The sequence below is a fragment of the Manis javanica genome, chromosome 3 (genome assembly GCF_040802235.1).
Source record: "Manis javanica isolate MJ-LG chromosome 3, MJ_LKY, whole genome shotgun sequence".
Taxonomy (NCBI): domain Eukaryota; kingdom Metazoa; phylum Chordata; class Mammalia; order Pholidota; family Manidae; genus Manis; species Manis javanica.
Window position 1 is genome coordinate 147,051,491 of NC_133158.1, and position 27,983 is coordinate 147,079,473.

At 37.0% G+C, this 27,983-nt stretch overlaps 1 protein-coding gene across 2 annotated transcripts; it reads right to left on the minus strand.

Annotated features, from left to right (window-relative positions):
- On the minus strand, positions 1–27,942 carry TIPARP (TCDD inducible poly(ADP-ribose) polymerase). Of its 2 annotated transcripts, none has more exons than XM_017650067.3 (6): positions 27,751–27,942; positions 23,864–24,821; positions 8,957–9,125; positions 7,480–7,640; positions 2,778–3,056; positions 1–2,083 (listed from the first exon to the last, which is right to left on the minus strand). In XM_017650067.3, the coding sequence occupies exons 2-6, from the start codon at positions 24,778–24,780 to the stop codon at positions 1,636–1,638; spliced, it is 1,974 nt and encodes a 657-aa protein (XP_017505556.1). In that variant the 5' UTR covers positions 24,781–24,821; positions 27,751–27,942; the 3' UTR covers positions 1–1,635. The 2 variants fall into 2 exon arrangements, with proteins under 2 accessions (XP_017505556.1, XP_017505555.1); XM_017650066.3 differs by having other exon boundaries at positions 27,724–27,941.
- Positions 27,943–27,983: the final 41 nt, after the last annotated feature.

Sequence of the window (27,983 nt, forward strand, 5' to 3'; positions counted from 1 at the left end):
TTTTAAAGAATTACCAGAACTTTTATTTTTGCTTAGTTTTATTAAAAAAATAAATATGTCATAAAGCTTTATTTTCCTTTACAGAGGAAAAAAAAGGAACAAGTTTCATGAAATCAAATAAGCAATGGTAAGGTCCTAACTTTAAAAAGATTGGGAATCACTGGCCTACAAGTTCTAATTGAATAAAGAATTGTTAACAGCTACAGTTGGCTGCTCATGCCAATGGCAGCAAACGAGACCAAGTAGGGCGAAATAAATAACTGTGTGGAAGCCCTGACAAGTGCTTAAACAGACTGATTCATTGAGACATCAGTGTAAATATATCTTGTTTTAAACAATACAGAAGTTCCTGAAAAGTTTTGTGTAAATGAAACAACCACAAACACAGTAAGAGAGCTTGGTATCTGATAAAATTTTGTGGTGAATTCTTTTGTGAACAACCACTTCCACTTTTGCAAATCCAGTATTTGCTTTCCTTAAGGCAAAGTATACCTGGCCTGGCTGCTGCCTCTCTGAACTGCGACATCAGCATATTCACCTAACACTGCTCCACCTGGGCCAGTGACACTATTTCCAAGTTTGTGTTTCTATTAAGTAGTGTAAAATACGAGTCAGCCAGGGAACCCAACCCAGCTACATCTGACAAAGCAGGCATAGGAGTGGGATCACCACCTTTAACAATATTTCCAAGTCAACAACAATTTTTGAGAGTCTACTTTGTGCAAAGCACAGTAATAAACCTTATCAATTTGGTTACAGATGTACTTCCTTTCTCTAAAACCTTCAGTTAGGGCCTAGATCTGGAACCCTATAATAAAGTAATACTTCTAATCCTTAAGACTGGCTTTAACCAAGTTAGCTGCTCAAATCCTTCAATTTGGAGTGGATAATGGAAGATACTGAGTTTTCCAAGGCTGAAGCTTAACGACATGAGAATCACATTTCATATAACTAGTGAAAAATTATGCTGGTGACAAAAATTTTTCAAACAGTTCTTTTTTTATTTTTATACTTCCTCTAAAGAGAACTCTGAATTTCCAGGCAAACTGGAGAACAGTTAAAGTCACTAATGCTCTCTGGTTGGGTGGCACATTCTAGTCCTGCTGATGGGAATAAAAATTTCTTTCCACCCAAAAGAATTTCATGAACTTATCCTCCATCACAGCAGTGATGCTCTGGACAGGGAATAATAAGTATGGTAGTACTAGTTCTAGTCAGTTTGATCATTTATGCAAATAAAAAGAATCCTCACTTCGTGCACAGACTTCACTTCACTTGGCCAAACTTCTACCAGGCTTAAGTCACATTTAATTAGTTAGGCTGCTCAGTTTCCTTTTTAAAAAAATGCTTCTAATGACACTGCTGCCTGTATGTACAAGTGTGAATGGAAAGAGTATGCAACTTGTAGTTTTTTCCACACCGAGTACACTAACAATTAGTAAATAATTAATAAGTGGTCATTTTAAAACTTGTGTTTTTCTTAAAAAATTGTCACTTTCAAGCACTTAAAAAAATGGGTCTTAAAAGTGCCCTATTAATGTCCAAAGCTGTTCCCCATTCTGTCCCACCCATCCAAAACCTGCTACAAATGCTGGATTGAGTACATATCAAATAATTTAGCAGTATCAATATTTTTCAAATGGAAACAGTGTTACTGACTTCTTCATATTGGATAACAAAATATGGATAACTCTGGTCATCATTAAAAATGACAAAAATCTGAGGCTCAAAGATATTATCCACACAAGAGTCATACAGGTCACTGGTGACACTGTTGGGGTTGACAGGAGGGGGCCTTCTCATGCCATGACTGCCCATCGTGTATCTGCCAGTTAGCACTTTGGCCAGAAACATGAAATGGACTCCTTTGGATGACTTCTTAGAAAAGTTATGAGAGTAGCTTGCCTTCTTTGCGAAATAACTGCCTTGTCCAAACATTGTAGCATGCTTTCCACAGACTCGAGGGTCAAAGTTGTGCTTGCAGATTCCATCTACCACATCTTGGGATGTTCCATGAAATAAATGTCTCTCATTTATTATTCTGTCACGGCCACACATTTTCCTGTTCATATATTCCTTTTTCCTAGTACAAAGAGCGGACAGGGAATTCAGAAGAAGGAAGTTATAGAACAACTTAATAAGCATGATGTGGTCATAAACTTAATAGTTTCAATAGGGAGGTAGTATTAAAGTAGCTAGCTATCAAGAGCAAAATGCCATCAAAGATCATATTAAAAATTTAAACTTATCTTTTCTACTGCAGACAAGGAAAGCTCTTTTCATTTCTTCTCCAACAAATGTTCACCTGCTCATTCTTCCATTTCACATCAAGTTCTTACTTCTTACCTTCAGAATGCCTTTCCTAATTCTGCCAACCTATCTTTTAATTATGTGAGTCTTCAAACCTACACGTATTCCTTTTATACTGCATTCATTTGTTTGATGAGTTGAGAGGCAGCACAAAAAGTGATTTAGAGCAAGGCTTCTGGTGCTAGACTGCTTGGGTTCAAATTCCAGCACAATATCTTCATATAGTATGACCTGTGGCAAGTTACCAAACTTTCTGTGACTCAGTTTTCTCTCTATAAAAAATCCTACTAATAAGTCTGTTATGGGGATTATATGTGAATTAATTTATGTGAATTAATATATGAAAAATTTGAACATACTAAGTTTATGCAGGTATTATATTATTATATTATTATTATTATAGTCTGTCATCTGTCATTAACTACATTATGAAAAGCTCTCTTGAACTTTTCATACTGCTGACTCACCTTTTATATTTCTCCCAAAGAAATTGATTTTGGACTCTCAATATTTGCAAAATCCTATATTTAAACTCAGGCACAGTCTTATGAAAAAGATTGTAAATTATTCGATAGCTTTTGTCCTCTGCAGAAACAGGCACTTGGATGAAGTCCTGAGATGGATGCATATAAACCCAAGTTTCAGGGTAAAAATTTGCTGAGGTGACCCCATCTGGGCAGATGATTTGTGATGATGAGGTCGCTTCAAGAGGTGGAGGAGCCTGTGTGGGAACACCACCAAGGGTCCTAAAAGGGAGAGGAAAGAATGTCAACGCAAAACACTGAGAAATAAGTCCATCTCATATTATAGTGCTTTATGGCAATATCTACTAGTATAATTTGCATAGCTTCAAAGCTTGTTTAAAAAATATAGAAAATGCTATCTAAGTAAAAAAGTCTTAGAGCAAAGACTGCCTGTGCACGGATAACCTACTATTAACCTCTTGGCCTCCTCTTTGTGGAGAAGACTCTAGTGTAATGCTGAAAAGCAAGAAACTGAGAGCCAATTTTTAAATATCCTTACTTTTAACACATTGGACTCCTCTTTTGCTTGTATGGTTAAACAAACTCAAGAGAGCAATGGTAATTTATATGAGTTCTTCAAACTTTGCTGTACTAAGAAGGAAACATACCATGACTACAGGCTATATGAGTGGGGGGAGCAAAGTGATGGGGAGACAGGGAGGCAGCTGGGAAAGAGGGTGCTTACATGGACATGACATAAAATATTAAAATAAAAAAGCTTATATTTTTTTTGTATATATACATATATATATGTATAATTTTTTAAAAAACAAACAAAAATCATGGAGTAGGCACTGAAAGCCGACAATTGGTATTTGCTTCATTTTTCAGTACTACATATAACCATCAACACTATTCAAATTTGATAGCTTTAGGTGTGCTGAAGGTAGAGCTGATTACCTAAACTCTAGACACAAGAATCCCTATGTTTGAACCTTTAATTCAGGTCTGTTACTTTAAAAGATGAGTTTAGATAAACAGTAGCTTTGATATTACTTATTTCTGCCTGATTAAATGCTTAAATTAAATCATATTTATTGGCCATTTTCAAAACAGAGCATAAGGCAAGAAGCAGACAAAAAGGCAATCCTGACTGAGACTCAGATTAAGGTTAGGGTACTGTGCTACTCATCAGCATATTGTGGTCACAAGGAAGCAAACAAGTCTGCCAAATGGATTAGGAAACTGAAATTTTCAAAAAGAGTTTTGTTACACAGAGGTTAGAACTCTGGGTGAACATGCATCTAATCTCCAAGAGCATATCTTACCATCATGCTTCTCATAATCAAAGCCACCTTATACTAAGCACAAACTGGAGATCAGGTGTTGTACACACACAGTATAACTACATAACCCTGCAAGATGGCTTGGTTATTGTCACTTTTCAAATAAAGAAACTGCTATCATAGCTAGCAAACACAGAGACAGTATCTGAATCTAGGCCTACCTAAGTAGTTTTTAAGCACATACTCTTTCCATTCTATATAATATACAATTCATATATACATGTATACATATATATGAATTGTATATGATATATATACACACACACACACATATATATGAAGTTACCAACAGCAGTTGCTGGGCTGAGGGAGAAAGGCAAGATTGTCCCAACCACTGTGCTCAAAATAGGTTTTAGGCTGTTTCAGCCATACTGAAAAGCTGGCATTGATAAGAGAAGAGACTATCCTCCTGTTCTTTCTAATATCACTGCTCCTGCCTAAAAACCAGTTTCATAAAATGAAAGCTTCAAATGTATCCTTTCCTTTTTCAGGAGGATGTGCTCCATTATTTACTTACAGCTTTGAACTTGTGTAAATAAATCTCATCTATCCTAAGATATTAAATTAGATTTTACATATGGTTCGCATCCACATCTACCCACAGATGCTTATTTTTAACAAGGTAACATCCTAACTGGGCTAAAACATATAATGCATATGGATGTCTGTCTGATGGACTTCTACACTCGTTGCCACGCATTAAGAAAATATATCAAGCACAGTTACAAACACGGTTTTATAATTTCTGAAAACAGTGAATTTGTATTCAGCTCATGGGTATTCCAATGACATACTTCATGCTTCACAGTGCTATCCCAGCCTTCTTTAGAGAGGCAAAGTCAAAAGGTATGGAACTTGTACTCCAGCACCTCTGAAGAATCGGTTTTCAAAACCCAAGGTCACCTTTTATTATCACTCTTCTTCCCTTTCCGTGCCATTTTAAAACACATTTCCTAACCCAACTTCAGTGATGAAGTAACAATTCATTTTACCCTTTTTGGGGAGGAGTCAAAGAAACTCTGTCCTTCTCATGACCATGAGGCGATTGCACAGGACAGATGTCCTTTCAGCTGAAATGAACTCCCAAACCCTAAATCTGAGATTTGTTTACTTATGCAGCCTCAGCTCAAGTACTCTAAAAATATTAAAAAAACAAGAACTTTTAAGCAGCCCCATTAAAAAGTAGTAAGAACAAGGAAAAAAAAAAGTGTAACTATGAGGTGATGAATATTAACTAAATTTTCACTGGTAATCATTTTGTAATATATATGAATGTCAAGTCATTATGCTGTATACCTTAAACTTATACAATGGTTTATGTCAATTATATCTTAATAAAACTGGAAGGGAAAAATAAAGAAGGGAAACCCTTATTTATGAGTCAAATTTGCAGGAAATTCATGACATAGTCAGCTCCCAATCCCACCTTAACACCTCCCTATTCTAGTATTCCCAATTCTTAAGCATCTCTGATGCCTGATAATTTGTGACCTTTATGACATCTATGTCTTTCTTTGACCCTCTGCATTTACTAACACTTAAAAACACAACAAAACAAAACCTTTCTTCCTGGCTAAGATCATAGTCTCTCTGGAACCTACTTCAGAAATCTGCTTTTTGGAACTAATTCCCTTATTCCTTCTCCCATGAGGCCATTGTGAGTGCCCCCCAGCCCCAGATTCCAGGGCAGCTAGCAACTGAAGGGTTACAACCGCCCCTCCCGCCCTGGTGAACTTGCTGCTGCCCTGCTCTTTTTTTGCTAAGAGTCTACATTATCATTTTGATTTGCTAAGTTCTTCCTTTACTTCATCATTGCAGACAAGAAGATTAAAGAGGAAATTTAAAAAAGAGAATAGAGTGACTTTCTTTGTTCTCTTGTAAACTTATGTTATAGTAAATAGTAAGTGGTAAATCATTTGTGACATTAATTCTACTACTGCTTGTATTATTTTTATAGTTCACACTTTTACAAAACAAGCTTAAGTTTTAAAAAAGAAGGGGAGAGGGTATTCCATAATTACTTGTCTTAGGATCAAAACATATCAGTTTTTACCACTCTGTAAAACTTCCCCAACAATGCAACACTGGAATGAGCATTTTTACTATCACACAGAAGTTACATCTCACTTGATTGGCTCAGTATGTCAAGCTGTCAGTCTCACTAATGAGTTCTACAACTCATGAGAAGGACAATATGTTCCTAACTACTGGATGCTTACACTATCTCCAGCTATGCTAGTGAAATCACAGAATTGGCATTTTTATTGGTTTATAATTTTAAAAAATACAAGAGAAAAATTTTCACACTTACATTAGAAAGAAAGCACACATTTACCCTAAGCCGACATACATTTCTAAAACAGGTCTTTTACAAATTATTTTTGGATACTAAGCATTTCAGGGATTTTTTATTTGTTTGTATTTTGTTTTTAACATTCCCTCTGCAATCTCAGAATTAGAGTCATTAAGATTCTGTCATAATAATCAGAGAAAAAAATAGTTTGGGCTTGAAATAAAAAGCTACTAATAAGAATATAAAAAGAGCATCTTCACTGCAAAGATAAGCACAAGAGACCAACCAATATTACCTTTTACCTCCTAAATTCATAAAACCAAGAAAACCTAGCATCATTTTTAAATCAGGATTTAATTACGGTATACCCAACTAGAGTAGATAATGATTTCTCTAGAGATACTAACTTTCAAAGATGGCTATGCTAGTGGTAATGTGTCACACCTTTTGGCATCCATCTATGGACATGTGCTAATGGGCAAGGGAGGGAAAAAAGAAATGGCACTTGGGAAAATGGAAGAGCTCAGCTACAATTGAGAAGGATGAGTTCTGTCTTAACCTAAAAGTATGTCAGGTAATTTTAGTATTACAGGAAGATAGGAATGCAAACTATTTGAAAAGGTGAATTTTTCCCATGCAAATTCACTCAAGTAAAAAAAATGGAGACTACCACCTTGCCCTACTTGCCCTGGCAGTTGACCTGGACTGAGAAGGAGTCCCAAAACATGGAAGGATGTCATCAGGAAACTCAATTTTCCACAAAGGAGGCAAATGAAAACTCTGCCTCACTCCAGATATAATTACTTTTGGTTGTGGAAAAATGTTAACTCTACTTTGATTTTGCGTTCAAAAAATCCAATAGGATACTCAATCTAATTTTAGTGTTAGGTTAACTGTAGCTTGTATGAACTCTTTTCTGAAGAATTAAAACTCAAAGGATGACTCAGAATTTCATATTCTAGAGTTAAGAATCAGTCTCTTAATTTAAAATCTTTGTCTCTTTGGCATTCAGTTGTACATTTACACAAAATCAGAGTAAAGATGAGACTTTCCACTGGACACTTACTGTAAATATGGCAGCAGTATAAAACAGGAGTGGAAGTGGGGTCTCCTTTTTATTTCTCTCCTGAAGAATGAGTTGTGGAGAATGTAGTGGTTGTTCCACATCATAAACCGGACCTCTTTCAGACCCCGAGAGTTGGCTTCTTCAATCAATCGAATAATAGACTATGTAGTAGGAAACAGAAGGCAAATGGCAAAAAAGAGCAAATTAATAAACAATCATTATTAAATATAAAAAATGTTAATGTTAACTAAAAGCAAAAACAGTTAACCTTGCTATTACCATCAGAAAAGTTTAAATAAATATAGTGAATCAAATTAATTCTTTTGTCTAGAATTTTTCTTTTTTTTTTTAGAGCAATGATGCAGAAGAGAGCTGTGCTGCCTACTCAGAAAAACATAGATTTCCACATTATGAAACATATGAGGCCCAGGAAACTATTCTACTCTATCTTGAGGGCCTAACAATGCCCTAGAGACTTGTTCTGTTTATATTTCTTAAGGGAATCTTCAGAAGGCGATTAAAGATGGTAGTATTTACAGTTAAAGGTAAACAATTAAGTTCCAAACCTAGAAACTTCTCAGAGGAAAACACAGTAATAGTCCAAGTATTCTGAGATTACACTTCAAACAGCCTCTTATTCTCTTTGGAAGGTATTAGCTACTAGGGATTACTTAAAAGAAGAGTCAGAAATTTTAGTTCAATATTGTATTTTATAGTAATAACATACTAGGTAATTTTCTAGGTGCCTTAGGTAGATAAGTCAGTTTTCCCTTTTGTAATGTTGGAAATGAAGTTAATCAAATTAAAGAAGTCAGATCCTTGGAAAGTGAATTTCTTAAGTCCCTTCCGGGGTGTTTAAACTTTACTCAGAATTCTCATTCAGAGGCAAAGTAAACCATTATCATTATAAAACCTTACTTTGTGATTGATTGATTAGCTATTCCCACCATCTCAGACTAAGGATGCATGTGCACATATAACATAACTTTAATGACTGATATGTCTGACCACATCTCAATAAATATTTTAAGTACTTCTTTCAGGGGCTTAAGAATGATTGTTTCCTACTAGACTTCTAAAATGCTAAGAGTAACAACATGACCAAATCATTATGTACCCATGAGCCACATATAGCCAGAAGTTACATCATCTCATTAAAATTACTTCAAAGGAAGCATGGAGTTTGAGTACTCAGCACTGTAAATACTTGGTCTCTTCTGCAGAAGATGATGGGGAAAAGCATACTCTCTCTCTTTAATAGTTGTATTCTATTTATGGATTCCAGAAGGTTAGTGGAAAAAAAAACACATTTTCAGAAAAATCAAGAGAGAAAAGTATTACTTCTATCAGTAAGATTCAATTTTACATTCATAAGCTCTTTAATTTGTAGTTCTATCTATAGTCATTTTTGGAAAGAAAGAAACTACAGTGAAAAAAAAATTTAAATATGTTTTTTGGAAAAAAAACTTGTAAATACCTCAGGATACTCTCTCCATCCAAAGTGGTCCCTACAGAAGACTTTCCAGACTGTGTGATAAATAGAGTTGACACATCTAGTGGATGGTGTGGACAGCCTTCGCAATTGGTCAAATTCAGCTGTTTCATACACATTCATGGTATTCAAATCTGCCCAAAATTCTTGTCCTCTAAAAAGAACCCCCAAAGAAATAACTTTTAATATTAACACATTTGCAAAATAGAAATACCTAAACATCTCATCAGACATTAAAAATATAGCATATAGCAAGCATGTTGCAGAATTTTCAAAACTTGCCTTATTTGGAGTAAAAAGACATTAATAGTTGTTTCCTCATTTCCTCCATGCCTTTTCTTAAGAAGACCAAACTTTCAGGCCATGGAGTTATGGTAGGATTGATTCTATCCCACAGCATCACTGGCCTAAACCAGTCAACACAGTCCCAACCCTATCCAACGCAGTGGGATAAAGCAAACCCTGGTCTTAGCCAATAAGGGAGTCAGTTTTACGATGAAGCTGACATAGAAAAGAGAGAAACAAAAGAAACTTCTCTTGAAGCTTGTCCTTTTTTCAGAGGCATCAATTTACCTAAGCCAATAAAGGAATATACAATACTGCCTAGTTCCAGAGACAGGAAAAAAGAAAAGAGAAAAAGACAATGATCCCTGATAAGACTAGTACTGCTAATCTATCTAAGATCAATATTATCTTTTATGCTGTGCATGGGAAAAAAGTTGGCAGAACATGAAGAGGAAAACAGTTTGGATTATTACGAAGTTTACCTATGAGAATATTTTTGTCATTTTGTTATCTGGTCTGCTGCTACTGAATCAGTACTTTACAAACATCTCTATACTGTTGGAGTGGAAATCCAACTATACAGATCAGAGTCATTTCAGAAAATAATTTGTAAAGGGTGGTCCAATTGAAACATTTATGTTTCCTTTTTAATGGAACTTCACCTATTGTTTGAAACAGCCAAACCATTATTTCAAGTAACTGGAAAAACATTCATTGTACTCTTTTTGTGTATGTTTCAAAATTTCCCTAAGAAAACATTAAGAAATAAATCATAAAATAACATCATAGATATCAGCAGAGTGACTTAAGTTTCCAAATACATTCCCTTATAGTTGCTACCTTTCCACCACAGATCTGTAAATGGATGTCCATACACAGGATACTCTAGATTCAGTGACACTTAGAACTGATTCATGTGAAATCTAAAAGTCTGAACAGATATTCCCAAGAATTAACTTACTTCCTTGCTGTAAGTTAGGATTCTGAAAAGGGTATTAATTTTGGCCTATGGGTTTTGATAGTTAGAACACCACTTTCCAAACTCTGCTCTTGGAACACTTATTTCATGGTATTCTGGGCAAAAAGCATTCTGTGGTCCCATGTTTGAAACACTTGGTTACACAAAGCTAAACAATTTCCTTCTGCAACCAGTCCTTCAGTCCCTTTAATATGCTAAGATAGATATAGAAGTACCATGATAAAGGCTTTAAAGTAGTCTTCCAAACCTGTAACTGTGGTTTTCCCCTTCATACCTATTTCCCATGAATACCTATTCACATCTCTCCCCTTTTCCCATTACTACCTATTAAACACTTCTCAATGAACACTGCTGGCAAATGTTAGGGAAAGAAAATCTATTTCTCACCCTCCACTCTAATGTTGATAATTTGTGAATCAGCTTCTATTAGGAAAAAAAGCTCAAGTTACATATCTCATTGATGGCTCCAGGGAACACATAAAAAAATATGTTCCTTTAAAAATTCTTAAAGAGCTAAGCAAAACCTTCATTTCTTGCTTAGATTATTAAGAAAGATGTGGTCTTAAAAGGAACATATAATTTTAATTAAGTGTGAAATGGGAAGAAAATAAAGTGTATTTTAAAATCACATTCGGACACTTTTGTTTAGATGATTTACAGTAAACAGGAATATTTAATTCAAAAGGAAAGAAAACGTTTCTGGGAAATTCTTAAAAAGAAAAAAAACACTGAAAACTGGGCTCCTATACCTAAATTAAACTTCACACCAAATTGCTTTAAACAAAATTTTCACTTCATTTTAGGAGAATCTGATGTTGCCATTGAGCAGAGAGATGCTAACCTCTTTCTCCTTAAGATCATTTTGTTTCTAAACAGATTTTCCTGCTTAAAGTTTATTTCCCAGTAACTTCCCAATTACAAGTTAACAGATCTTCAGTATTTTCTTTAAGGAGTTCTTAAAGCAGCAGTCATAATGTTAACATGCATTATACTATAAACAACCAATGCTTTTTGCTGTTGCAGCATCAGATTTTATTCTGGATATCACTCCAGCTATTTCTGTTTTAAGCCTGTATTATTAAGACTTCATAGATAATGATTTGCATGAGAAAGACATCTAAAACTGCAGCTTTCGCCACATTCTCTGTGTTTCAGTTCTCTGGGCATTATGAAGTTCCTATGACAAATCCTAATTTACTACAATCAACTGTTCTTTGGATTGATGAGTCAAAGTACTGTTTTAGCTTATTTGATTTTCAATATGCTTTTCTAGACTTGACAGAGACAAAACAACAAATTTGAAAAACATTAAATTATCTTTTTATAAGATTAATTTGCCACCTGCTGTCCCTTAACCAGGGAATGCTTAAAAAATCCAAAGCCAAGAATTTTTTTCTCTTCAATCGCATCAGTATAAAATGCATGCAATATGGATGCCAAATGTTCAACATCCATCACTCTTATTTACCAAACCATTGCTTCCTATTATCAGAAAGTAGTTATGAGTCACATATGTGTGGTAATGGTGATAGTGGGCTGTATTAGGCAAATACACAAAGAATTAAACAGATGCAGTCCCTGGCTTCTAGAATTAAAATATAAAACCAAAGAAGCAGTACAACTGCACATGTAAACTCATCAGTGGATAAATTACATTCTAGGAATGAGAGGACAGAGTAGGCATTCGGCACTAAGGAGAGGAGGTGGTTACTGGCGTCCAGGAATGGATAAAGGTCAGGAAAAGTATGAAGCTTTATTTGATCAATCCAAGATAGATCTCTGTAAGAGAAAGACTTGTAGGAACAGTTTAAATAATAGGAAATATTACCGGTATGTAAAGGGTTGTATGGAAGAACAAAAAAAAAAGTTCTTTAAGCACTTAGTTTCTTGGAAGAAGGATGAGGACAGGCAAGAACAGCAGCAGCAGCACAGACAGCTGGAAAAGGAAAACCTTGACGGGTATGTATGAGATGAGGAAACCAGGGTATAACAGGCAGAGGCAATGTGAGAGATGTCAGGCCATGAAATGAGGGGCAAGTCTAGGGTTTCAGAGCCTTAAATAAGGGTAGGAAGTTAAGAGTACTGAGCAGATGGTGATAAAGAGTTGAAGTAGTAAATACAGGATGGGTGAAAACTGACCAATAGAGGACAGTGCTAGATTGGGGTGGGGTAGTTGTAAAAGCAGTGCAATAATCCTGTAGATAAGAACCCTATCTGGCCTAAGGGCATCCCTACTGAGGAATAGCCATAAACAAGTGAGTTTGGGAGATAGTGAACCACTGTGCAGCAGATTTAGATTTGACTAAATATATCACATTGCTAAACTGATCAAAATTGACTTAGCTAAGATATAACCCTACCATGATGAATCAGAAAAAAAAGAGACTGCTAATTTTTAAAGGGAAGATGAATTTGAACTGCTGAAATATTAACAACTGTTTCCACATGGTTTACCAACAAACACACCACACACATACCAATGTTAAGAATGCAGATACAAAACTAATTTAAAATTCTGAAAGGACACCCATTCTCATAATTTAGATGCTTTAAAACAATGGCTTCCTCCTACTTAACAAATCTCTTGGCATACCAATTAAGCCAACATTTTCCGACATATATTATCCATGCACAGAGCAATAACACCCACACTAAGTCAGAAATTATGCTCTATACACCATCATTTCTTCTATGTGTATTTCAGATACTAAAAAGAAAGTAAAAAGAACCTACAATATAAATGATAGAGCTGTAATGAAAATGAAAACTATTACTGAATGAAACAAATTAGTAAGAACATGATCTCTTTGTTAGATAAACAGTTCTTAGGATTATGCATTTGGGAGCTCAGTAAAGAGTGCAACCATTTTAGGCAATTTCTCTATTTATAAATTGTTTGGAACCAAAAAGAAATGTGATGATTAAAAAAAAACGTAAGTAGACACACTGATTAGGCCACTGGGCTATGCATTGGGCATAAGAAGATGAAAAACGCAAAATGCCAGAGACAGTGGGGAGAGGAGAGAGACGAGCAAACCCTGTGGCACAGGGCAAAATGTGGCACAAAGGTGGTCTGTGAACAATTCAGGGGCAGAGGCACTATCTCTGCTGGAAAAGAGGTCAGGAAAGGTGGTCAAGGGAGGTAATCCAGAGTGGAGGAAAGGAGAGCCAAGTCTGGCCAGGCTCCGGGCAGACAATGAGAGGCAGGACACCAAGCACACAGTGACTGACATTTGAAGAAGCTAACCAAGCAAGGCATGAGAGACCCAAGGGCATGTAGCACATGCAGTTCATGTGGGAGGTCAGGGTGTTGTGTGTGGCAGGATGATGATAAGAGGGTAAGACTGTACTGGATAGGCTGGCTGGGGCCAGATAATGAGCTTTGTATACTGGGTTAAGAGGTTAGGACTTGATTCTGTTGGCAGTAGGAATTACTGATGGATTTTCAACAAGGTTTCTACTTAGTAGTAACATGGAGGGCTGATTTGCTTATTTTGGATAGGAGTGGGGAAAGTGGGGATGGGTGAAGAGGGACTCATATTTGCTAAATATTTATTAGCATGCTAATCTATTATTAATATTATTCTATGCTTAGCCATCTATAGCTATTAGAATGGCACATGAAGCAAACAATAAGAGAGAACTAAGGAGGCAACAGTAGGGATGATCTGAGAGGTATTTAAGAGTTAACTGCATGGAGGATGTTTATATGTGGGGCTAAAGGAGTAGAAAGTGTTCAGGATATGTTCCGTGTTTCTGATCTAGGTGACCAGATAATGGTGCCATTAAATGACACAGGATTTGCAGGAGGTGGAACACAGTTAAGTGGGAAAATGATGCAAATTAAACACTGACCTTACACTTCAACAAAGGTCAATTACATATAAAGTTTTCTGAACCCTACTCTGTACAGTTTTAATCATATAGGTTAGATTTTAGAACACTGGCTTCCTGCCTGTAAGAGTTAACTGGATTCTACAAGGATAAACCCATGACCTCAAACTAATTAACACCCACTCTATAATCAGCTGGACTAACTAGACACACTTAATAGGTCTTATTTTATTACTATGATGTAAAGTGAAAATTTCTCCCAAAACTGAGGGTCATAATGACAGAACGATAAAGATCAAATGTAGTGGAGACAATTTAGGCTCTTCTGCTACAGATTCGAGACAGGCCTGACAGATAGGCTATGTTTGCTGCTGCCGAAGAAATTTCACAGGCGCACAAAATATAGCTGGCTTTTGATACCTCGCTTTGATGTTTCCAGACTCATTTAGCAATGCTGGAATATCTGGCAGCTCATATAGCCCTTAAAATATGTTACAAGGTGGTGAGAATCAAAGCCATGGTATATACAATACCAACGTAATTTTGTGAAAGCACAGTAGGTATTAAACTTCAGAGGACTATGTACTCATTCTGCTTTAGAAGCATATTAACTCTCATTTATTGTTACTTATTAAGATTTTTGCTAAAATTGGCTCAAATAAATAGCACAGAGCTATTGGGGCAATAAAGGATATCAATAAATGCTTACATAGAGGCAACAACTTCCAGTATTTACCAGAGATTAAAATTCTATACCTAACTTCTACATTATGATGACATTGGCAGTTGGTGACAAGGATTTCCCCCTTTGTATCCAGAAGTAGCTGTAGACACAGACGTGACATACCTGTACATCAAAATTGGGAACATTACTATGCATATGGTTCACAGTAGTTATGGGCAAGTTAAGAATCAGATGTTGACTCTCAATTAAATCTGCCCACCTCTAAGGAGATCCTTACATAGCAAGGCAGGATTGGTGAGGCTTATTAGGTCACTCTATAAAACAATCAACTTCAAACTTGGATCATGGACTTGTTCTAAAACCCTCAAAAGATTTTTAGGTAGGTAAAATATTCCCCACTTTAAGATACAGTGAGTCTCTGGGGATCACTCTTTAAAAAGCGATCATCATAAGGCTAAATTCTGACTGCATGTGCTGCTCCCTTAGTGCCTCCTGAGACATCTTGGAAACAGATGAACAAGAAGGCAGCAAGTTAGTGAGTGAATGCTATCGAGAATCACATTTACCTGTGTGCTAAACCCCATGTCTGATTTACAAGTTGTTAGACATCTAATCTGTGGCCTTAAAGTCATTCTATAATTCTATAATGAACACAGTGAAATAAAAATGAGTCAGTGATAGGAAAGACAAGGCAGCTAGGTTTCCTAAATGAAAGGATACCCTATTTTTAAGCTTTTATAATTTTATATTCTACAATGTGGGGAACTAAACAAACATAGAACGTAGTTTCCTCTCAACTTTGTATGAAAACACAGCCATCCTAATCTAAATGTTTCCTAAACTTCTTGGAAATATAGTATCATATGTTAAAATCCCCTCTGCACCATGTAACCACTAAAAGCAAACTACAATATCCACTTGAAGAACCTACTAAAATACTGTTAATGTTGGGCTTTTTTTTTTTTTTACTACAGAACTACCAGATCAAAGCAAAGAATACAAATGAACTTTCCAATAAGATTTGGATAAGTCTAAGATCTTTCATAAATAAAAAGTTACATTTATGAGATCAAAAGATTTCACTTTTACAGAAGCATGGGACTAAATTTTGCATTCTGAAGATGTCAGAAATGTCACACAACCTTAAGTTTTATCCAAGTTCAGTCACATGTCCTGAGACTCCTAGAAGGTAACTTAGTGAGACATAGTTCATCTATGGCCTGAAGAGGAACTGACAATTTCCATGAGAATAGGTGGTATTGAAAGTACACAATAGCTTATGAAGATGAGTATCCCCTTTGCCAAGTGCAGTATTTTCAAAACTGAAAGGTTTCTATCTTACCTCAAAGGCAATAAAAGTGTCTGCCATGTACTGAAGGCATGAATACCCATTACTTCAATTTTGTGAATACAGAATTTGCATCTAAAGAGGGCTGAAATATATGTTTATAAAACTTTGCTTAAAAATAATTGCTTTTCAATTAACCTCAAAAAATTCGTAACTCATTTACACCTAAATGAAATACAAATTATAAATAACTATTATAATAAAATATATCCTCTAATAACTGCCAGTAAGCTACCATCTATTAGCTTAATTTATGGATCAATTTTAAAATTACTTTTTAAAAAGATTTTTATTCAGAATTTTCTGCTTAGCCTTGTTTTTTCCCCCAATTAGTAGAGATAAATTATTTGATAAGTTAATGAATTAAAAATATACTCATGAATGGCTTATGAGAACCCAGAAATGTGTAAAAAGCTCTCAGTACTAGAGACTTAAATATATACAAGCTATGAAGATTCATCATTCCCTGAGTTCTTAAAAAAAATTTCTGAAAGAAAAAAAAGGGAGGGGGCACTTCTTGCAGAAAACATATTAAGAGATACGTTTTTTTTTGGTCTAGGTTTTGTAAAGATATGACTATAAAACCTTTCACCAGGGTCTTAAAAATCAGTTAACTCTTCCTAGGGGAGAGGGATTCCAAAAAATCAAGTTTCTCTGAGAGGTTCAATTTTACCAGTTAAGACAGTCTGAATAATTTTTTAGTAACAAATTAACTGCAGAACACTTTACACAATGCATCTGATGTGTGGCAGCATTTGGACAATCCAAATGTCAGAAAGCAAGCAAAGTTCCTTCTGTTTTACATATTCTACCCCCATTAAGGGAGATCTTTCTTTTATTACCGTGGAAGGCAAACCTAGTATTTCTCCTGTGCTTATTTTTATTCTCTCAATGCCTGGAAATGAAAGAGCAAAACCAGGTGACAGTCAGAAACCAAAGACAAACCACAGCAGGAAATTATTTAGAGTATTTTGTGCCTTTTGCCCTCTACGCCCTGATCAGCTGCAGGAGCTGTGAAGATCACAGGGTGTAGGCAAGATTCTGAAAGTAGGTGTACTACTCTGCAAAAAAATCACCTTTTGGTCCCTACCCCTGCCATTTTTCAGTGACTATTCAATGCTGGTAAAAATATACAGCAAAGAAGGTCATCCAAACTCTATGACTATATGTCAAATGAGAAGGGACAGTTTAAGAATCTCTTAATCCAAAAAGAAAAAAAAATGTAATAAAGAGAATTTCCTGTAAGAGTAGCCTAAAATAAACATTTTTCCAACTATTATAAGAAGTGCTGTTTCAACATAAAACTATTCACAAATCCTTCCTTATGCTCAGAAGCAAAAGCACCAAAATAAAAGACATTCATTTGCATACAGAATACAAATTTTCCGAACTCTTTCTCAGAAAACTTAGTCATGGCAGATTCTAATATACTCTTTACACAACCTTTGCAGCACACGTACTTGCAAATTACTGGTTTCTGTAGAATGTGAAACGGAACAGTCACTGCAGCATTCCCACTCTCATATAAGCTTACCCTTTCATTGTGATGACCATGCAAAGGTTCTTTACTGGTCAAGTGGGTGTTACCAGTAAGTAAACGGCACACAGCAGAGAAAGATCAAGGAGACAGGCACATTTTGTTGTGTGGACATAGCAAATAGGAATGCTTAGTTAACTCCCTTCTATGCTTGTCTTAACAACAGCAACTGGCTAGGTCACCAAGAAAATCTGGAAGTTTCACAAACAGAAGTTTATTAATATAATCAAGTTCTAAAACTTGAGTTACTGATCATAGAATTGGTTATATTTGGCTCAAGACTGCCATTTTGCTTTTGTACAGATCAAATATAAATCCTTATGAACTACCAAGTTGAATACGTTAATTTATTTTACATAAAAATGCTTTATTTTCAAAGATCTCAATGTATTTTGGAACCTACCCCATTGTAATTTAAAGTTCCCCTATTAAGAATGAATTCATCTGTATTTGAAATCTGAGCCTTTCAGTTAATGTGGCAGGGACTGAGCTAAATTAGGTTTAACACAGAGATTTTAATTTCTGCTCCCTGGAAAGCTTTGCCATAAATAATCTACAAATACAAAAATGTTTGGTTTTGTTGAATAAGTTTCTTCATATCTAAAATGTGACTTCTTGCTCCTAGAAATGGTGAACTTTAGAAGTATTTTACTCCTTATGTAGTTTGTTTATAATGTTCCAAAGTAGAGTTCAACCCAAGATCTTCAGCTACTACCTGACAATTTCAAACCCCAAGTGAAATAGAAATTAGCTAAACTCTCAGCATTTAGTGTCTTCCAAAGATACAAAATCACTTACATTCCCTTCACTTGAGCTAAGACTCCCAAATTTATTTTAAAGAGAAACTCAACTACTTTTACTACAAAGGGAGTTTCCTCCAAGATGTACCAGTGTCCAATGTGACCCAGCCTTATAAAAAGCTGTCAGAATAACCAAGAAATCATCATTTAACTTAAAATGTATTTTCTTCCTTTGCACAAATGATAAACATTATGTACCTAAGTTTTCCTTCCACAAAAAGGCAACTGCAACTTACAAGCAGGATACTGGTAATTACTAAAGGTCGCTGACCTAGGTTAAGAGTACCTCAGAGGTCCTAGTTTAAATGTGATTAAAATTATTACTATTAGACTAAGGATGCAGAATCTGGAGATCTCAAAACGGGATAAGAAATAAGAGAGGCCATAGAAATCACAACCTCAAATGGCTGTATTTTAGTAGCATTCCTTGAGTAGTCAAGGTTTGTATGGGCTACATACTGCTTCTCCCTTTAGAAAGAGCCCCCAAACCCAATATAAAACTAAGTATCACTAATTGAGATCAGATACACAGATGGGATTTACTAATTTACCTCTGCTTTCTGGTAGAATGCAAATCTAGAATCTAGAAATTCTAGTTTAACAGTAGGAAACAGATTTATAGGGACATAATATAGTTAACCAGTCAAGAGAACGGTTGTATTTTTTGCATATAATACATATGAAGAATGAAGTTTTAAATGCTGAATGGAGCATCACTTTTCCCCTGCTCATGTACAATAAAAAGTAAAAATTTTACAGTCAACTCAATGAGAAAATGCATAGTGTATCATGCAATTACTTTTAGGAACTGCCAGATAACCTTATAAACTATTTCCTCCAACTATCTGATTTAAGTTATACATCTTGCTTTTTGCAAGGTTCATTTTCATTGTCACAATGTATCAGCAACAGAATGACCCCAACCTGAAACCAGGTGACAGCTGCTTCAAAAAAGTCTAATTTGCTTATTGACAAAAAAACCAGAAAGGGAATAAATGAATGATTGCTATTGATTCCCATGACAGCTCTATACAGACCCAGTAACTTCTCCGGATTAGTAGACAGAAGCCAATTAGTTTTATTTCATATGTAAATAGCAGCATAAAGAGGTATAAAAAAATAATTCATTGAATTGCTTTATCCTAAAGCACAAGGCACACATTTTGAAAAGTCACTTCAAACAAGCTCTTGCTTATGGAGCTCTCTCTTGCTCTTAGGCAAGAATTTTTAAAATAAATTCAAACTCATCCAGCTGTGTATATTCAAGAACTACCAAAAAGTCACAAGGCATAGTAAGTTTCAGCTGTTCTCTTCTCTCCAGCGTTATCAATAACACATAATGAGTTAGTTCCTACATCATCACAGCTGTGCAAGCCAGAGCTAACGATTAATTTAACTATACCAGTTGAGTCAGAAGCTTGCTCTACTTTGCATAATCCACCCTGCAAGTCATATATAGAACACAATAGTATATGGTCTTCATTATCATTAATATGCAATTCTCCTTGTATTCTTTCAGAGTTCCTGTTAGGTCATCCAATGGTATTATTCCTTGGATTAAAAAAAAAATTCTGAGAGTGATTAGCAATCAAAATCACTCAAAACCAGAACTATGACAATACTCTAGGATTAAGCCATAAGCAAGTAAAAATCCATTTTTTATCAGTTTTAATTCTAAAACAGAAGAAAAGAACACTGTTCTGAGAAAAATTACAGGGTACACAACTTTCTTCTTTATCCTCCCCCTTTCAGGAAATTTAGAATTAGAAATAACCATTGGTCATATTTTTACCAAGGATTACCTCCAAAATAAGGTCTGCACAATACCTCTTCTTTGTGGGTGATAATAACACGAATATTCTGGCATACTTTAAAATGAATGTAATGTGAAAACTAATGGTGATCTCAGCTGCTAAAAGGAGATTTGCACATTCTCTCCAGAATTTCAAATATCCACAACAGTATTCCACACAGTGAGGCTCTTTAAAACTGCTTAGTCCTACCATTTAGTACCATATTCTACTAAGGATGACTGCTGTTTTCTTAATAAGCAGACACTGTTTTCTCAATAAAAAAATAAAACAATAGATGTTGTTTTCTTAACTGTGTATTTGGAAAGTCTCCAAAGCCCATCCTGTGTGCAAAAGAGGCCTTGGCATCTAAATGTGGAGAGAGCATACATACAACTAGTTTCCAGTAGATGTTGGCAAGAAACATCTGCAAGTGTACAAAAGCAGTGAGAAAGAGAAGTAGGATTATATCATAATCCAGGGTGAATGAAAAATTGGAAAATATTAAAATAATTTCATCACAGAGAATCAAATTAGTATTTACTACTATTGAAATCTTTTTTAAAATGTGTTTTTAGTATCTAAGATCTTGACTAAATAGTTAGAAAGGACCTGTGAATTATCTAGTTCAACTTCCTGTCCAATTTCTTTTTTGAGAATAGATGAACACTTGCACATGTAATTTGGATTAATTTAGATGTTTAATCCAATAGATCTGGGAAACAATTTTATTTGCACAGTCTGAAACTGCACTTTTTTATCTGCTAGATACCCAGAAGTATGAACTTTCCCCATGCTCACACAATGAAACGTTATATAGTATATAATGATGATTTACTAAATCATATACAGATGAAAACAAGTGGGATAAACTACTGCCATTCATTATTCCTAAATCCAAAGACTGCTGGGTCTGACTTGGACATATACACAGCTGAACACACACTTCCTGGTTATGTGCAATCTGCACAGATATACCAGCTTTACAGGCCTGACCACAGAGATTAATAGCTTTAGCCAAATAATGTGGTAACCATGTGAACCTGGGCTGCTCAAGCTTGTTTGTGAATCTCTCAGCAAGGCTCAACATGCCGTTATCTGTATCTTGTTGCCAGGAAACACAACATCGCTTTGGAATACAAGAAAAATCAGGTTGCAATGACCATATAGGTCAATGTCCCTAAAAGCCTAATTTTTGACACTCAGCTAGCTACAATCTTAGAACATTTTTTACTAGAGTTCATGAAGAACTTAACTTTACTAGTAGTTAACTGTTAATTCCTTCTGCTATTTTTATCAGGGCAGGACCACTTACTACCATTAACGAAGTAGAGGCAACAGTAATTATAATAATTCACTCATACTTTTCCTCTCAAGTGTCACATAAATATTAGTTTACTTCGTTAAAACTGATTTGGAAATCACTCACTGCAACTTCTTTACAACCGATCCAACAATGTCTGCTTATGGGTCTATATTCTTCAGCAGAATAATTTTACAAAAGAATAAAATATCCAGTATGCTGCGGCCTTAAAGAGTTCCTGGATTTTCTGGGATTTAAGTATCTGTTTTGCCTTGCTCTTGGTTAACAAAATGCAATGTGTTGGCCAATAACCCTACTAGTTTCTTCCTGACCAATTCAAACAGATAGAAACTTAATGTACCAAGATGCTTAAGTACTCAGCAGATGGAAAATTTGCTCATAAGAGTGAAGTGGGAGGCCACTGTTCCCCATAGTTTTGCAATCTGGAGATGGAAGGATTAGAGTGGCTTTGAGAGTATATAAAATTAATTACCCATGACATACCAATTAGAAATGCTAGCTCATGGGCAACAGAGATTTTGGACAATACCTCATTAAACAATATTTTAAGATAAAATGAAAAACATTTTTCTCTCTGCCAATGCTGACTTAAAGGTACTTAGTTGTATTAAGGATCTAAGAATTAAGCTACACAAGCAAGATAGAATGTTGAATGCATTATATTGTCAAGATAAAACATTTATGACCAGGAAAACTACATTCTTGATATAATCTTAGTTTTTTTATCCTAAGGGGTCTTCTATATATATATAATGCCTTTAAACTTAGGCTTTATATTGTTTCTCATCTTGTTCCACACACCCTTTTTGAAATGCAAAGTTCTAGTCGGATGATAATTAAGTTGCTAAAAAAGACACAGATCTGTGTACTATATAACTGGACTATTGAAATAGTAAAAGAAAACTTACTTAACACTAAATGGGAGCACGAAAAGTTAAAGGAAAAAAAAGACCAGGTTTTTCAGTAACAACGGTGCTCTGGCACTATGTTAAGACATAGGTTAACATCAAGACTAAGAATTAGACAACCTGGAAATGGTTTACTGCCATCATTTGGCAGTTCTTTCTCCAGATACTTGTTGATTCTCCAGATACTTGGTAGTGCAACCCAACTTATCTGTGTACAAAGAATACTCTCAAGGACATTTTTCTCCTGGACTTCTAGGTTAGGATAATCAGCGTATTTTTCTTCCATATCCCTCTCAGTACTACATCAGGCCATTAATTACCTGTGGTGTTGTCAGGTTCCCTTTGTGGTCTCCCAGGTAAGAGAGCATGGACAGAGATGCTCTTCTCCCCTCTTATCATTTTAATCCTTACTCTTGGTCATACAATAATAACTATTAGTATCACACACTTTAAATCATGTTATAGAAGAAACAACTTAGAAATATACACATTAGTGCTTTTATGCAGCCATTTTTGCACTAGAAATTTGCATGTGGCAACTATCATTTTCTTCTTTACTCTTAAGTTCAATTAAAGAAGAGTTCAAATGTGGAAACTTCAGTTCCCAATCACTGAATATTGCTTGGACATCCATATTAAAATAACCAAATTACTTACATACCTGTATTGCATACAAACACACACAGGCTGTTTTTTATATAAATGATATATAAACATACCCACTAACATAAATCTTTCCTTTCTAGACTGTTATAAGACTTTCCAGGTCTAAAAAAATAACCTGAATTGTGAAACAATTTACTTTATCTGTAAGATAAGAATAAACTTAATGGTAAAAAGCTTTAAAAAAGCTAAAAAAAGAGTTTTAACAAGTTTGGGCATGATTCAAGTTGAATCATTCATAGAAAAATTACACCTTTCAAAATGAAAAAAGTCACAGAAATCTCTATTTTCTTTTAAATTAATAGCAGCTATTCAATATGCAAAACTTTAAACTGCTTTGTGGTTCTCTTTAAAATCATATAAAACAGATATTATGTTGTAATAAGATTCATTATGGATTTTCTTTCAAAAGCAAGCTCCAAGCTCTCCTACGTGATTAAAATAGTATTTGATTCATAACATTCAATGGCTGTGCAACTTCTTGGTCACACACATACTGCACAGAGTGACACCTGAATTGCTCAAATCACAAAACTTTCATTGTCTTATCATCAGGTTAGGTAAATAAACAGCCTACATTCAATCAACATGAAAAATCAGAAACATACATCCGAAAGAACCACAGTGGAAAAAATAAAACCTGTTAGATTACTACTGAAAGAAACTACCCTATCAGCTTATTAACTTAATCTTCTCTAAAGGACTTAACAACAGCTTTAAAATAGTTATAAATACATACCCATACTTCATTCTCATTCTATCATTCTCTGGGTTACAGTAAAATCTTTCCAAGTGCTCCTGGGAATCGTTGGACACACTCTGCCACTTACGCGTAGTTGTCCTCTTGATCTGCCAATGATATGGCAAGATCGTGTGGTGCTTCAAACAATCCCTGCCATAGATACAAGTGCCTTGCAAGAAGTCCATGCAAATTTCAATTCCATTCTCTTGGTGAGTATGGTACTGTAGCTGGTTCACCAGCTCAAACACAAGGTCAAGGGAAGCCTCCTCACTTTTATCCTGAAAGAGCTCAGTACTCAACTTATCACTGGTGTCCAAAATGTACTGGATTGTAAAACCGCTGTCTTGGAAACCCCCTGGAATGTAATCCATGACTTTGTCTATGCAGTCAGGACTAGTAGGAACATCACCTGAAACTGGGTGTAAAAGATCAGTCTGGAAGTGCCCTGCTGTAGAATCTTCCACTGTCCCATTGATGGTTTCTGATGGAAAGCTGTGATCCTGGATTGGAACCACTTGTTCTGGAGCATCAGTGGAAGGATGGGCTTCTGATATTTGGCCCCCGACATTTGTCCCATCAGAAATTAGGACAGACATGTTGTTTTCTGCTGGTGGACATGATGGATTGATTTCCAGGGGTTTTTTCACCATAGGTTTACGTAAGCTGCTTGCATCCGCACTCTGGTTTCTAGATCTAAAAACCCCATCAAGCGAGCCAGATTCTAACAAAGTATTTAATATTGGCCTCAAAGACCTCAGGGTTTCGGTTCCCAATCTCTTCTGATCTTTTTTCTTAAAACAAGTCTTCAATGGAGTTATTTTCTCAGAGAGTCTCATCTGGCATGAAAAGTCATGAGTAGGAGAAGGCGGCTGCACTACACAGTCTGGCTCAGGTTCGGTGGTTTCCATTTCCATGATGTGGTTTAGTTCCAATTGCTCCTCAGAGTCTAAAAATCCTACCAGGAAAGGAAAGAAGATCATTTACAAGCTGACAACAACTGAATCCAATTCATTCATCAAAACGTTTTGTTTTAGTCTGTGACTAAATCCCTGTAGTCACTCTCTTTATACTTCATCTTTATGGATGACTTAAATTTTATTGAGAAATCAAGACTCTAAAGCAGCTAAGACTATTCAAAAGTCCACAGCAGGTAAAGCTAAAAGAGAGACAGTGTTTTCTAAAAGGCTCTTGACATTTATTTGTGGACAAAAAACGATGACTTCTAATTCTGCTGGGTATGAATTTTCACTTGAAGTCTAGGGTAGTGTGGGAGGATGCAGGGTAGAAATATGTGCATCTATTTGATGACAGCAGGGAAACCACATCTCTGCTGCTTTGTGGTTGTCTTTACAGTTGTTTACGTGTCACCTATCTCATGAGGTGGCAAAAACTGTTTCTGTGTAAAAAAAAGTTCAAATGAAGGATAAACCTCAAAGTTAAATAGTGAGTGAATATGGGGTATGAAGATATACTCAGTAAACAGGGGTTCTCAAATGAAATGTTGCCAGGCGACTGTTGAAGCACTTCTATGTTCTATAAAGTTCAAATATATTCTTCAATAATCTTAGGGGTCTATTTTTGCAATCCTCGAGCATTACCACCACCAGGTAGATGCTCCATAATATTTTTGGCTTAATTACTTAAGAAAAACCTCCTATTAAATAACTAGAGGAGGAGTACTAGGGCTTGTTTAGCAACAGAAGCTCATCAGCAAAACCACTACAGTTTTAGAAACCAGACAGCTTCATAACTCAGAAGGAGCCTCCTTGTTCTTGTCTTCAGAAGTTACATATATGCATTTTTAAAAAAGGCAAATGAAGGCATATTACAGAAAAATTACACAAGAATGTAAAACACACACCAATTTCAGATTCCTAACGAACTACTACTGATGCTAGAGGAGTGCTTTCTTCAAAAATAAGACCTCTCGGGGAAAAAACAAACTAGAACATAAAGTAAAAACCGAAGAAAACTTTTAAAATAATACATGGTGTCTCCTCCACAATCTACCATCCACTAATTCTTAAAATATTCACTACGCATTGGGTTGGTGATAAGCAATTAATCCTCTTCTCTCTTGTCCAGCTGATTGAAAGAGATCTTTGATTCAAGGGCTCATGACTTCATCAAGTATGCTTCCCAGATGCCCACTTAGAGTGCCTAACACAATGCACAAGGTAGATGTTCCGTAATATTTTTGGCTTAATTACTGAAGAAAAACCTCCTATTAAATGACTAGTTCTGTTAGCCTTTATGGGTCAATAGTAACAAAATGATAAAATTGAGTACTCAGAAATATGAATACTAAAGATCTAATTAGATTCTTGAATCGATGTGTAAAAAGTGCACAGTGATTGAGCTAAAAAAAATTGTACAGTATATAATGAAGTGTTAGGGTACACAATAAGCACAAAATGAAAAGGTACAAAAAGGAGAGCTCAGTGTGCGCTGGCATTGTTAGGGAAAGCTTCACCAAAGCGGGTCTTGACATAAGACATAAATCAACTGGAAAGCAGCCAAGCCAGGAGTTATTATTCATCATTTGGTGCTCTTGCCTCAAGGCACAATTGGCATAGACAGTGGTATTCCCTCTCCACCACACCAAATCGGGCTGTGCCTTCCCCCACGCACGCACACACACATAACCACTCCAATGACACCCAATCAGGGCAGAACAGACAGTAAGCCAATTTTATTTATATGTTTGTATAGACACACTACAACTTTTCCTGCTTTCGCCCTCCGTCAAACTCGGAAATAAAACTGAGAAACAGGCAGAGAACAGGAGCGGCTGGAGTGGGGAAATCACTAGAAGCTAGTTCCTCAATTAGTTTGCATAACAGAAAAATAAGATTGGAAGGACACTTCCTCCGGTCCCCGCTGCAGGCGACATACCGCTCCACCCTTCACCTCGTGATGCCCCCGGGTCTCCTGCACCGCCGACCCCAAGCGCTGTCCTCGGAAAACGGATGCTCCAAACTCAGTAATCTGGCCGGCCAGCCGCCGCCAGACTCCCGGACGTGGAGCGCGGGTCCGAGCGACGCCTCCTACCGGCAGCGGCGGTTTGCGCAGCTCCGCGCCGCCCGGCTGAGGAAACGCCCGGCGCGGCCGATTCCGGGTGTCCTCAAGCCTCGCCCCCGCCCCTCCCCGCGGTAGGCGACCCCAGAATCCTCGGCCCAGCCTCCTCCCAACGGGAGATCCGCGCCCAGGCTTCCCTCCATCCCAGAGGCCCCTCCGGCGCCTTCCACGGTTAGTTTCGTCTTCACCTTGTTAACCGACCTTCCCGAGAGGGTCGTCCTGCGAGTCCCGGAGGCTCGCAAAACTGACTCGCGAAGCGCCGCGGAAACGCGGTGGGAGCTTCTCGGAGCGGAGGGGCGGACGACGACTTCTGAGCCTTCAAAGTTAATGTGAAAACAGCCCGCAAACTTCTGGGCTGCAACCGGGTCGCAGGTCCGCCGGAAGGCGCCCCCAGCTGCCGGGCCCTCCCCTCGGTCGGCCGAGGGCAACCCCCCACGCTGCGCCCGCCTCCGAGCGCCCGGGGTCTGCCCCGCAGGGGGAGGCCGCCCAGACGCGACCCCGCGCCCGCTCGAGTGCGAATGCGGAGACGCCGGCGATCTGACGAAGCCCTTCAGTGTCTTCCTCTGATTTATACACCTGCCAGCGGCCCTAAGTGACTAAGTGGTAAACCAATTCCATCCCGATATAGACGGGATCCGAGTGAATTCGGTTTAAAAAGGCACGGACTAAATATCAGACACTCTAGATCCGCGAGAGGCTGCGAGGCTGCCCCCTCCAGCGCCCACCACCCCCGCTAGGGTCCCTTGTCGGCCCCTCAGAGCGCACCGGGAGCCCTTTACCTGAACAGGCAGCCTGAGAGAACCAACCTCTGAAGACGCGTCGGCTCCAGCGGCTTTCTGGCAGCGTCCGCGCCGGGGGGCTGGCGCCGAGGTCCGGCTCGGGCGTCTAGGGGTGGAAGACCGGAGACGGGACGAGCAGCGCCCGGGCCATTCCGCCAGCCGAGCGCAGAAAACCGCCACAGTACTCCCAACACTGCTCGCTCGCCTGTCACCTCGAGCTCTGCCTTAAAGTGGCTTCCGGTCGCCTCCTCTCGGCAGCC